The 12,897-nt window shown below is 35.8% G+C and overlaps 1 protein-coding gene across 2 annotated transcripts in view; it reads left to right on the top strand.

Moving 5' to 3' along the window:
- The window catches only part of LSAMP (limbic system associated membrane protein), an 826,684-nt gene extending 814,127 nt beyond the window's left edge, over window positions 1-12,557 (top strand). For both annotated transcript variants that reach the window (XM_001362935.4, XM_007493724.3), the window contains one exon: window positions 3,484-12,557. In XM_001362935.4, the coding sequence (XP_001362972.1) occupies window positions 3,484-3,581 (98 nt within the window). In that variant the 3' untranslated portion in view covers window positions 3,582-12,557. The remainder of the gene's footprint in view (window positions 1-3,483) is intronic.
- The last annotated feature ends 340 nt before the right edge of the window (window positions 12,558-12,897 follow it).

Raw genomic sequence — 12,897 nt, 5'->3', positions numbered from 1 at the left:
TGAAGCACGTTATCCACCATTCTATGGCTGAAGTGTAGCAACTCTCTGACCTTAATAAAGGGCCAAACCAGTACAGAGATAAACTTTCTCTTCATATTTTCTATATTCTGCCAAATGTTTACTGAGACAAGGAAATTAATCATTTAACTTAAAGGTCTTTCTACTGTTTCCTAATAACCTAGAATTAAAATTAAAATCTCAATTAAAGGCTTCGGGATATAGTGAAAATAACACATGATCTGGAGCGTTGAGGCTCCTTTGCTGTTTGAAGTTATATTCTGTGGATGATGTTTCCGCACAAAAGAAAGCATGTCTGCCCACACATTCTCCTCCCCCAAAGATTCTAAAATCCTGCTATTGTCTACCAAATACAGGACAACCACTCATCTAACAACATTAATAATAAAATTTAATTTACATTTTTTAATTTTTTAAATTATTAGTAACCTATATACTTAGAGTTAAGCAACAAAACCAGTTAAACCTTCATAACTCCTTTTACATTCCCTCCTGTTCTCTAGGCATTCAGCTTTATGTTCATGCATACATTTTGACTTTTTCACAGCCATAGTCAGTGTGTATACTGTTTTCCTGATTCTGCTTTCTATACTTTACAGTCTTTCATAGAATTATTTTGATCTCTTCAGATTTTTCATACTTCTCATCTGTAATGCTATAGTGTTTAATTATACTGCTATATCCTAATTTGTTTAGCTACTATTGAACGTCTAGGTTGTTTCTTGTTCTTTTCATTCCTTCCTTCTTTCAACAGAATATTTTAAAATGCATATTATGAGCAAGGTATTATGCTGAGTTCTGAGGTTACAAAAATAAAATGAAAAATAGTATATGCTTTCAAAGAATTAAATTCTTTTGGAATTTGAAATTATGAATAACACTGTTATTTGTATTTTTAAACATGCATCTTTTTATGAGAATGATCAGGGTTTATTTTCAATTATGGGATTATTTGGTCAAAGGACTTAATTATTTTTGTAAAGGCAAATTTTCCTTCACAAATGTCTATAAGCAATGTGTAACTGTATTTCATATATGACATAGGGAAAGACCCTGAGTCTCTTGGAGGAGTTGGAAGCATGGAGAATAGTTATTATTTTCATCTTCGTTGTTTTTTTTTATCTTTATGTCCCACCCTGACATATCCCTTCTAATCTCCAGCTCCATTATTTTATATCCAAATCAAATAGTAAAGTCAAATCAGAACCTTCTGTAGAATCTGTGAGGGCCTTTTTCATATATATACATAAATAGGTAATATTAACTATTACTTAACCATATTACAATTTTACATTTATATATGGATAAAGAGAGAGAGATGGACAAAATTTTAATAATGTCTTGGGAGCTTTAGAGTTAGTATGTTACAATAGGAAAAAGAAGTAGATTTATAGACAGAAGGTCATCAGTTTAGTTGCATAGTGTCACACGAAAACCCCAGGGTCTTCTAAGCACTCTATTTATAAAATTCCATAGTCTAGCATTCAAGCAAAGTAGGTTAAATAAAATCTATAAGGGTTTGAAAGGAAGTTTTATCATGGAAAAATTATATTTGGGATAACCTATCCAAGATAAAAATGTTGACTATATAGTTGAATAATCCATCTGAAATTTCCATCGCCTTGTGCATTAATAAACTGATATACTGCTCTTTTTGAAATATATGTTTTCCTGAAAACATTTTGTAATTAAATGTTGGCTTAAAAACCAATATTTTTGCATGAATGTTTGATACTTTAGCACAAGAGTTTACTCCAAAAAGAAATAACGCAATTGTTAATCCTATTATAAAGGATGATCATAGATCTCTAGTTTGAAGAAGAGACACCTGTGTTTTTTCACTACCTTATTCCTTGGCATTACTTTAAATTCCTTTTCATTTTTAGAACACTTCAATTTGCTGACCTCTATAGTGTGCCTTCACACTTATTTGCTTCCATCCACATAGTGAGTTCTTTTACATAATGTAAACAGGCACTCAGAGGTTCAGAAATAGCAGTTGATTTAGACACTTTCTCAAGTCTCTCATCAATTCAGGGACTCATATGGCCAGTGATACCACTTTCTCATTTGAAGACCCATTCTTAAGTACACAAATAACCTCAGTTCCAAAAAAAAATCCAAACTTGAGTGGGAAACAATGAGAAAATTTCTAGATTTGAGCTGGACATTGTCAATCTTAAGGAATACTGGAAAGAATACCAGAGAAGGATATCTCAGTTTACTATTACTAATATGACTTTAGTATTTTCTTCCAGTCATTCTCTCCCTCTCTTTCCAAAAATTGTGTTTCATGCCCTAGTTATCCTCTCCAAATAAACATATATGTATACACACACAAGCATTTTAAAATGTTGTCAATAATTCAAATTAAACTAATCAGTGTATAATGTATAGAATAGCAGACTACAACATAGTATAATGTAGTGTAATGCAGAATAGTAAAGTCTAAGTCAGTCTGTAATAATCAACATCCTTCTACCTTTTTGATTACGAGGACAATATTACGTCCATTGCTGAGTCCTTTGACATAATTACCTTCTCTATACTTCTTCAAAATGACCGATGGATGATATGGAGCAGGAGAGGATGGGGAGGAGACAGACAAATGGACAGGGATACAGAAAAAGATAGCGAGAGATAGAAAGAAACAGAGATATAGGCAGACGTAGCATAATGGAAGAGCATTGATAAAGGAATTAAGATCCAGGTTCTTAGATAAACTCCTACAGCTTATAGGACAATATTCTAGCTGCGTTACTCATTGAATCTCATTTTCCTCATCTAGAAAGTGAAGTGTTTGGACTAGATTGAGTCTTCTACCAGCTCTAACATTCTGTGTTTCTTTACCTTCCTTTTTACTCTTCTGGTATGCTACCATTTGAACATAAATGTCCCTTTGAAATACTCTCCCTCCTCATTAACAAATAAGTAATTACTGTTCCTCCCTTGGGACACAAGGGGTTCGCTGATTGGTTCCATGTTTTATTGATTGAAATGCTGTGATGAATTGGCCCCAGAGGAACCCCTGTCTGACTGCTGGCGGACACTCATCACTGTACAGAATTATAATGAGGACTGGCATCTAAAGTCATGCAGCACAGCAGGATGTTTAGATGGGAGGGATGTTACTGTGTCATGTGGAACCTGAAGGTGACCACTGAGTTAGGGCATTCTTTAGGGATAGCAGGATTCAGAAGTCACGGCATAAATCGCAGTGGATTGTAAACGAGTGCTTTGACATCTAGACTGTTAAGGGGGGCATCACAGCTATTCCTTGCCTTTTGGTTTCTTTTAGATGCCCTGGTGCCATAAGGACACTTGGTATTGGGGACCATTGCCTAATACAGCTGCTGGATTTAATGCTAATTTTTTTTATAATTTAAAAGATAGATTTAATAAAATGAAAGCTATCCTGGTTATAATCATTTATTTCTTTTTCTTTTTTTTTTTCTTGCCCTGCAGGACCTGGGTCAGTGAGAGGAATAAATGGATCAATCAGCCTGGCCGTACCACTGTGGTTGCTGGCAGCGTCCCTGTTCTGCCTACTCAGCAAATGTTAATAGAATAAAAATTTACAAACAAAAAACAACACACAAAATGCGTCATACAGGAGACAGAGAGAGAGAGAGAAAGAGAGAGAGAGCAAGGGGGGAGGACCATTTCTTTTTTACAACTTTGTGTGTTCAGAAGTGAAGGGGAAAATATGACAACAAAGTATCTACAACATTTTCAAAAAAGTCAAATTCATTAAGTAAAAATTAGAAAACAACTTGGTGGGAAAATGCCACTGTGCGTGTATGTGTGTTTGCAAGGGTGTATGTATTTGTGAACTGGTTGCTTCATCATGCTAAAGACATTCAGGTGTTCTTTAGATAAGACAGAGAGGAAAGAAAGAAAAGGAAAGAAATAGAAAAGGAATACTAGATAATTGTTTTCTCCCTTTTTTCTTCCTTTCTTCATCCCTTTTCATCTGTGAAACATCAAGTCTTACCTTCAATGTTTATATAATCCTTTTTTTTCCCCCAGTTGGTCATTTTGAACTGACTCAGCCAATTCAGACTATCAAAATTATCCATACTGGTGTCTTGTGAATAGCCTCTCATTGGCATGCCCCACCCTCTCTCTAACTTTATTCCCCCTTCCTAAACCATCCATCCTCCTTCTCCCTTATTCTATAATCCTTGATACTACCCCTCTCCCCCTTATCTTCCTTCTTTTTCTCCTCCTTCCCTGCTACCACCACCTTGAGCTCAAGTCATGCCGCTGATGCTAGGAAATTGACATTTTAATTTTAATTTTCTTCACTTTGTGTGTGAGCGTGCTCAGGTCTCTCTCTCATATGGATGTATATGTGTGTGCGCGTGTCTCTCTCTCTAAAGCATGCCAAGGGAATGGTCCATATGTACATAGACTCATCGTGCTGTGGATAATTGTCCTGCATTGTAATTGTGAAATGCGGTTTTGACATGTTGCTCAGAAAGATGGTGGGGAAGGTGGTAGATCCTTGTGTCTGAAGCTCCAAACTGGAGTTTGCCTTGAATTTCACTTGTTAAGTAAGATAGCATGGAAGAGCCCACCTTGCAACACCTTTCTCCACTCCACTCCTCCACCCCCATCCCAATCTAACCAAAAGGCATTAATTAGATTAGTGGCTGTCACATGACATCAGTGTGTATTCAAATAGGAAGAGGAGCTGGGTTCCCTCCAGGGGCAGGGCTCTAAGCTTCCTTTTATACCCATCATCAGAACCCAGAGTATCACTGTTCCTGAAAGTGCCTACTACTGATGGGATGAGGGATAGGGAAGAGTTCATCAGTCACATAGGCTGAGCTGCCTTCCAGGGGAAGAGTTCTGAGTTAGCTCTCGCTTCACAGGTCTGAGAAAACTCAAACATTCAGTGACGTTTTGCTGGATGTGCCCTGTCCTCCCTCTGTAGTGGGTCTGGTGTGTACAGTAAATATGGAGAAGCAGGGAAGTCACCAAGTGCTAATTCATAACTGTAGAATTATGAGCCCTACTATCACCTAAACTTCCCTCCTTTTGTCCCTCCCTGTTGGTCAAATAACATTACAGATCCCCCACCCAGCCACTCCTGACCAATTCCCTTGGATTAAACATATGGATAATGATTGTTTCATAATTTGGATCATATAAAGTGTGATCGAGTAGAGCAGGAATCATTGGCATCTGCAAAGGAATCAAGGAACTTGTAAATAACGAAGCCCTATGCCCATATTCCAAACACATAGGTTGGAGACCCTCTGTGAAGCATAGGACAGAAGGAAGGTCAAAAAAGAATTTCCTTCCATTGCCTCTGCTAAGTCTTTATCTGGTGACTGGTTTAATTTAACAATACACATAATACAAATGCCTAATTCCTCTTTGCTTCTTTTGGTGCTTTTGGCAACTCCATCAATTTATAGTGGCCTGAAGATTAATTTTTCACCAGGCTCTGTGGCATTGAGTTTCTAGCAATCTTGCCTGCTAGCTTGTGTCTTCTGTGATGGATGCTACGAAGCATGATCTGCCTCAAAAGTCTAAAGATTTGACCTCATGTTTTCCCTGGAAGGCTGTGAAGGAAGACAAGTTAGGAAATGTACCATTGGCATAGAAGACATATAGAAATTTTAATAATTTTCCTCCTACAAAAAAGAAGTTGAACATCTGATTATGCCCCTAGGCAGATATGACAACCCCTAAAGTTGTTGTAATAATTAGGAAAGAGTCAGGAAAAGAATAGTTCATTGATAATAATATCTATAGAAAGAAAGTCAGTAAGTATATTGAAGAAGCTTGGGATAGAGTGAGCTCCTGAATAGCTCAGGAGAACAGAGAGGTATTCTTTAATCAATTTTGACTGGATCAGAGCGGGACAACATGTATTATCTCCACTAGCAATTAGAAGGGGAAAACTTTTGTTAAAGAAACTTTTCATCCTTTCTGATTGAGGGAAGTCTCACAATGTAACCCATTACACCCTAGAGAGAAAAGCCATCCTGGACATTTCTCTTTGAGAGATTTAATAGATAGAAACTTCTAAAAAGGTTTTTTCTTCTGTGTCCATAAAAAGAAGTCTCTGAATTATGGCAGATTGTTTTACAGTGTCTGTTCAGACAAGCAGTAGTCACCATGATGAATCCTTCATTACTTGCCCTTCCTGAGTATTTCTTTTGAAGTTAGTAATTCAGTCAGAGAAAGGGAGACAACTAACTAGATGGCTTACCCTTTATGTCTCAAATACTAGTGTTTGTAAGGTTTGAAACTTTTCAATACTTTCAATTCAAGAGTGAGAAAATAATGGATTAGTTCCTTAAGAATAGACTAGAAATCAACAAGTCCTGAGCAAGGGGCAACTGGATTGAATTTCTCAGGAAGTTGTCACCCATCATTTATTGAGCTATATGGTCATAATGGTGAGGAAGGATCATGTAACTTGCTTCTTTTTTACAGAAGAAAACAAACAAAAAACTTGGCTGCTAACTTCCTTCAGGGAATTATTATTCACTGTGCTCAACTTTAGCCATCCATCATTAGGAATGTTTGGAAATTTAGACTGGTGACTTGTGGATTGGCTTTACTCTAGGGCCTTCTTGATAGTCCTAGAGAATTCTAGGTCAATCAGACTGAGATGAGATAACATGATGCTTATAGTTCACAATTCAATAATATAATGTAATACATCACAGTATAATATGACAAACTTTTTTTTTTATTTGAGGAAATTGCTAGCTTATTACCCTTTTAAATTGTAGGTGCTCTTTCATGAATCTCTTTCTGGGGCTTGCATATTTTATTGTCTCAGCTCTGAAACATGGAATAGGAAATGGGGTACCAAATAGCCATCATTATAAATGCCCTACCCATTTCCTTCTACCTTATGTCAGTATACTTTTAGAAACCTTACACTTTCACACACAAAAAAGAAATGGGCATTAGATAAAATTAGAAAATACCATAGGGTACTTGCTGATGCAGTTCTGGTACATGACAATTTATTGACTGATTTTTCCTAATCTGAGAAGAATCGAGGTTTAACCAAAATCCCAGCTCCTGATTGGCATCAGTTTGATGATAAATTGGGATTTTTGCTTTGTTGTTTCTACAAAGTGAACAGAGATTAGATTAGAAAATTGATTACCTAGGTGTTCAAAATATTTGAGAACAGACATCTCAATACATTTATCAGGCATCATCCCACTGCTGATACCCCCAATAGAAGGAATAAACTGAAATGTTGTCCATTCACTCAGAGATGAATATCCCTCCCCTCCCACTCTATCCCTGTCAAAGAAAGTAGTCCTAGTCAGTAGTCCACTTAGATCTAGGTCTGAATTGCCATTAGTAAGAGATTATGATAGCATGCCTCCAAATTGATTAATACAGACATATTCTCAGTGTCTGATACACATCATGATGATAAATTCCTAATTTCTAGAAGATTTGCTCTCATATTCTTTCTGAATTTGATTTTTCTTAACCACAAATGAAGTATAAACTAAAAGAGTTTCATTCTCTCCTCTTCTTCTTTTCCCTCCCTGGACAAGATCTTTTCCTGCTCTTTTGTTTCTTGGACATAGAAAGAAGCAGATCAGAGGGTCAAAAGAAGTATTGAGCCTGGAGAAGAGAATTTGAGGATTTGTCAGAAAAGTAGAGGATATAGGAAACAAGGAAAAAGGGATCTTAGCAAGGGGCCACTTACTATTTGGCTCATCACTTGGCTGTTTGTCACTTCAGAAATCAAATCCATTAGCAAATGAAGCATGAAACAGTGCATAGGAAAGAACCAACTGGATGGAAATAATATGCTGAAGGGAGTGAAATTCATCAATTAATTTGACTGGCTAATATATTTAATGTCAAGAGAAACACCCTTTGTATACAAAATGAAACTCAACCATCCATAAAACTGAGTCTTCACTCCCCAAACATACTTTCTTTTAACCTGTAGTTGAAAAGAACAGCAAAGACCTTTGCCCAGGGTCTTTCCTGAGGAATAAGAGTAATCTAATGTTTCATAACTTCAAATAGCATGATCTTTTCCTCCTTCCTTGTTCATCTTGTTTTTTTTTTTACCTTAGATCATTGTGGTTGTTCCTTGTTATAAGTGAGATGTATCTATCAATAACAAGCTTTTAAAATTCCATAGAAATAAGGTGAGATTTCTTAAGTTGCAACCAAAATCAGTTCCTTGTGGATTCATGGTCTCATTATCTTTTACCAGGTAATCTCTATTCTTAACATGGACTTTTTTTACAAAGACTAAAAACTGTGGATATTCAAAGAGATTTTGTCAGGTTTCCCCCAGCCCCCGCCCAATTCTGTTTTTCCTTCATCTTTTGTGGGTTTCTTGGAAGCTAAAAACTAGAACCAGTGTCTCTTCTGCAAATTGGCTATTTTCCTTTGCATAAATAAACTGGATTCATTATATAGAATTGCTTCTGGCTCTGAAGCTACACCCATTTGCTCATTAATTAATTACTCCAGAGGTATAGATACCATCTCCAGGTCTGTTTCTAAAGGTCAGTCTATTAAAAGTTCTTGCATTTGGATCTCTTTCACCAAGGCTAACCATGACCTAATCCCTCTTTTCAGCTCCCATTGCTTTTTCAGCTTTGATGTTGATTCCCAGTGGGCCACCAATTTCGGAAGCATCTAGATATAATCAGGTGTTAAAATACCCACTTGTGACATTATAGGATTATAGAGTCTTACGCTTGGATAATGTAAATCAATTTCCTTATATGTATTTCCATAGCAACCCAATTTCAGTTTAATATGGCCTCTTATTGTCTTAGAGATTTCAAACTATTTTCAAAAGATCAAGGACATAAGGATATAATTTCCTCAGTTGCAAATTCTCTATTATGATATTATAATGTCAATGTGTACAAAATGAAGTTCATATTTCTTTCTAAGTTACTGTTAGGGTTGCAAAGTAAACCCCAGTTCATATAGTGATTGGCATGCAAATGTTAGGCATTCAAGATTAAGGATACATTTGTTTTCCCAGTAATATACATAAATTCTTTTTCAGAAAGTCAACCAATGTTAACATTTACATTAACAGAAATGTTTATGTATGTAGTAGAAAAATTGTTTTAAACTCTTGATTTCCTTCTTCCACATTTACATACGGTTTGCTGATTAATAAATTAGACCCCAATCATGTATAAATCAAAGTAAATCACTCGTTTATGTACATAAGTTAAACTATGTAAACTTCATTTTTTTCCTGCCACACTCAGGTCCAGGTAAATCTGTAAGTGTACAAGGAAAACCAGTGCTAAATAGGACCCAACCATTTGAAGTGGTCAGAGGAAAAACAAAGGAGAGATGGAATCTCTCAAATGATTAAATTACCTCACTAGGAGAAAGCTTTACCTAATTCATACAGTGCTTCATCCCACTGATCTTTTCAAAGAGGTCACTTAGATACAGAACAGCCATCATAATGCTTAATGGATAAATGCAAAGGCCACTCTTAGGAGGCAGAATAGTACATGGGAAGAGCACTGGCCCTAGCTTTGCCATAAACTCTTTATATGACCTCAGTAACATCACTTTTATTCTCTGTGCCTCAGTCTCTTCATCTGCAAAATGAAAAGGTTAAATTAGATTATTTCTAACTTCTCTTCTAGCTCTAATATTCTCTAAACTTAAACACTGTTTGGAAATTGCATAAATTCCTTGCTATTTCCACTATAACACCACATGATAACAGAACCTTTATCAGAGTCTTTCTGGCTTCCCTTGGAAAGGAAGAATGATTGAGAAAGAGTCTTGCAGTTGTACCTGCTGTGTTTCAGTTGGATCTGTCTCCCAGTTGTCCATTCTTATTGACCTTTGTTGCTTCAATACCTGAGACTTGTTGGTTAAATGGACTCTTGGGAAAATCTTACAGCTTAGTGAGAAAAAATAGTTGCTCCTGTTTCCATTCATTCACTCAATAAACCCTAGGGATTATTCTAGGAGGTAAAAAAAAAAAAGGAGAAACTGCTGAACTTTCAAGTTTCCAAGAAATCATGGAGACAAAGACTGATTTTTAACATCATATCAATCTTCTGGTTGACAGGGAAGAAATGTAAAGAAAGAAAGATAGAATTTTGGAAAAGATCTTATTCTTTAATCTGGGGAACTAGCAACTTTCAGTTGATTTAAGTCTTTCCACCATTCTGTTCTCAAATTCCATTTTCAAATCCTACTTCTAGATATTCTCTTTCATATTGGCTTTTTCATCCTGCAATTGCATAAAATGCCTGATTTCTTTGCTGAAGTAGATTGACAATAACCTGAAAATTTGGTACACAAAAATCAATCAAAGACAAGACCTAAAAAGTTGTCTAGACTTATTAAGACTACAGTATAAAAGGAGCTAGTTCTACAGTAATTGTCAGTGAGATTTTAGACAAATTATTTTACTTTTGTGGGATATAGTTTTTTTCATTTGCAAAATGAAGAGGTCAAATTAAATAGTTTTGAATGCTGTAATATTTGTTAGTGGATTATTATAAACTGAATGCCCACTGTGCATAGCACTGTGTTTGGCTCTTTATTTTGTTAGTATTTCCTATGACAGACTCCCCACCCCCTTCACTCCCACAAAATATCAGTATCACAAACTAAAACTTCTAACAGAAATTCTTACATGGTTTTATGATTTGATCATCTGGTCATATCTATCCATATCATTTGATAGCATTCTGGGGATGTCACCCATCTGGGGTACTTAACTAAAGACATCAAAATGTTTTGGCTGCCATATATTTTAAAAAATTAATAAAGTCTATCTGTTAAACTATTTTATTTACCTAATATGAAAGGAAATGAGCCTAATATCCTTTCCTCCTCCCTTCTCTCCCCCTCGAAGAATAGAATAGTCTTATGCATTCAGTATTCCTTTTAAGTTAGAAAATCTTGAAGAAATTCAAGTTTCCTATTAAAAAATCCAGAAAATGTCTGATCTTAAAAATTGCTTAGATATCTTGTCATTATTATATATTAGAATAAACTTGTCCAATACATTCTCATGAAAGGGTTTCCTATGGCTCAAGCTTTATACAATCTGTTCCAAAAAGTTAAAGACTCCAAGTCCTGAAATTCAACTAAGTGGCAGAAAAAAAGAAACATCCTTTTGGCCCACATTTCTAAACTATTTCAAGAAGTATTTAGCAAGACTGCCGAGACATTATTTCAAGGCTCCAGGCAAAGGATTAGAATGTCAAGAAAAATCACTGAGAAGGTTCTAGAGTTGATGGTAATGACAATGAGATCCATGTTATGAGATCTTTGGGGGAACCTAGAAATGGCCAAAATGAAAATGTGAAAAGTCAAGTTCTTTGATTTTAAATAGATCTTAAATAGGTTTTATGGAAAGTGCCAAGGGTGGATGGGCATCTGGGGGTAGGGAGAAAGATTTCATATTATCTAGGTTAACTCAGATATTGCATCCAATTGCCTGCCTTTGTCCTTTAGGGAGCTGAATATAATGTTACTATTTTGACCCAAGAGTTAATGTCCAACAGCATCTCAAGAGACCAAGCTTACCCTTTCCCTAGCTTGTCTTCTTATGCATTGCCAGAAATAGCCAAGGGAATCTTAGTCACCTATTCACTGAGTAATGGTCTGTGTCTAAATCATTCTATATGTCAATATCACTTTTATATAGATATAGATAAGCCAAGTCCTTAGAACACTTATAAAATTATTTTGTAAAACAAAGAACTACCAACGCAGCTGGGAATATTTTCCTTCTCTATGATTATTTCAGATATTCTACTCATTCTGGTTTATCCTCACCCTCTATCCATCTACAGACAGACACAAGCAGAAATGTTCTAATCTATATCTAGAAAATGAAAGAAAAACTTCTAACTACTAGCTTCATGGTTCAGAGCACCCAATTCCAGTTCACTGGGGCCATTCCTGATTCCATCACCAATGAGTCTTTACCCTTCACCAGAGAATGTAAAAGGCTGAGTCTGGTGAATTGTTGCCAAGTTTTATTCCCTAAGTGTTTCCTGTGGGGTTCCAACAGGGAGGAGATGATGTGGAGAACGGAGAGCTCAAATAAAGCCTCCTCTTCTCTCCCTCCCCCTTCCCATTGTTCTAAGGAAGGGTTTACAAATCCTGCTATTGGTTAGAATTCTTATTAACAGTGTTATATACATATAAATATATATATATAAATATATTCCTTTTTTTCAACCCTGTAGCCATGAACTGAATTTCCCTTGACAATACAAACACATGATCATTTTTTGGTTTGGGACTTTTATTGTTTTGAAGTTTCTTCCTTTTTATTATTAATTTGGTGGGTATTTTTTTTTCTCCCATATACTAGCTCTATGGAGAAAAACAAAAGCGCAATGTGTGTAAAAAATTAAAATTAAAACAAGCTTTTTTTCTTTTTTCTTTTTAATGTATTTAAATTCTGTTTCTCTCTTCTGTTACTTTACACGTATGAATGCTCTGCTCTTCTGTGATCTTAAAACAAAATGAAATAAACGTGAAAAGGAGATGTGTCTTCATTGCCCTAAGCTGGTCTTATTGTGGTCTACTGGGTTACTTCTGGGTAAATCTGGTGCATTACCTAAGGAGCCAAGTCAATGGTGAAATAGAATTGTCTTTGCTTGGGAACCTTGCTGGAGGGTCAACCTGTTGATTTTCTCACAGTGCTCTCATACATCAAAGAAAGCATAGTTGAGGGATAGCTTTAAAAATGGACATTCTAGTCTGCTCAGTGATATTTCAAAAGAGCTTTGAGGAGGTTTTCGCTATCTCCAATAATACCTGGGTCATGGAAAATGAAATTAAATTTTTACATAACAGATATAAGGTAAACATTTGAAAGAACTTCCTGGTTATTACAATCGATAC

This window comes from Monodelphis domestica, chromosome 4 (genome assembly GCF_027887165.1).
Source record: "Monodelphis domestica isolate mMonDom1 chromosome 4, mMonDom1.pri, whole genome shotgun sequence".
NCBI lineage: Eukaryota > Metazoa > Chordata > Mammalia > Didelphimorphia > Didelphidae > Monodelphis > Monodelphis domestica.
Note: the sequence above shows the minus strand (reverse complement) of the source record. Positions and strands in the feature narration are given on the sequence as shown.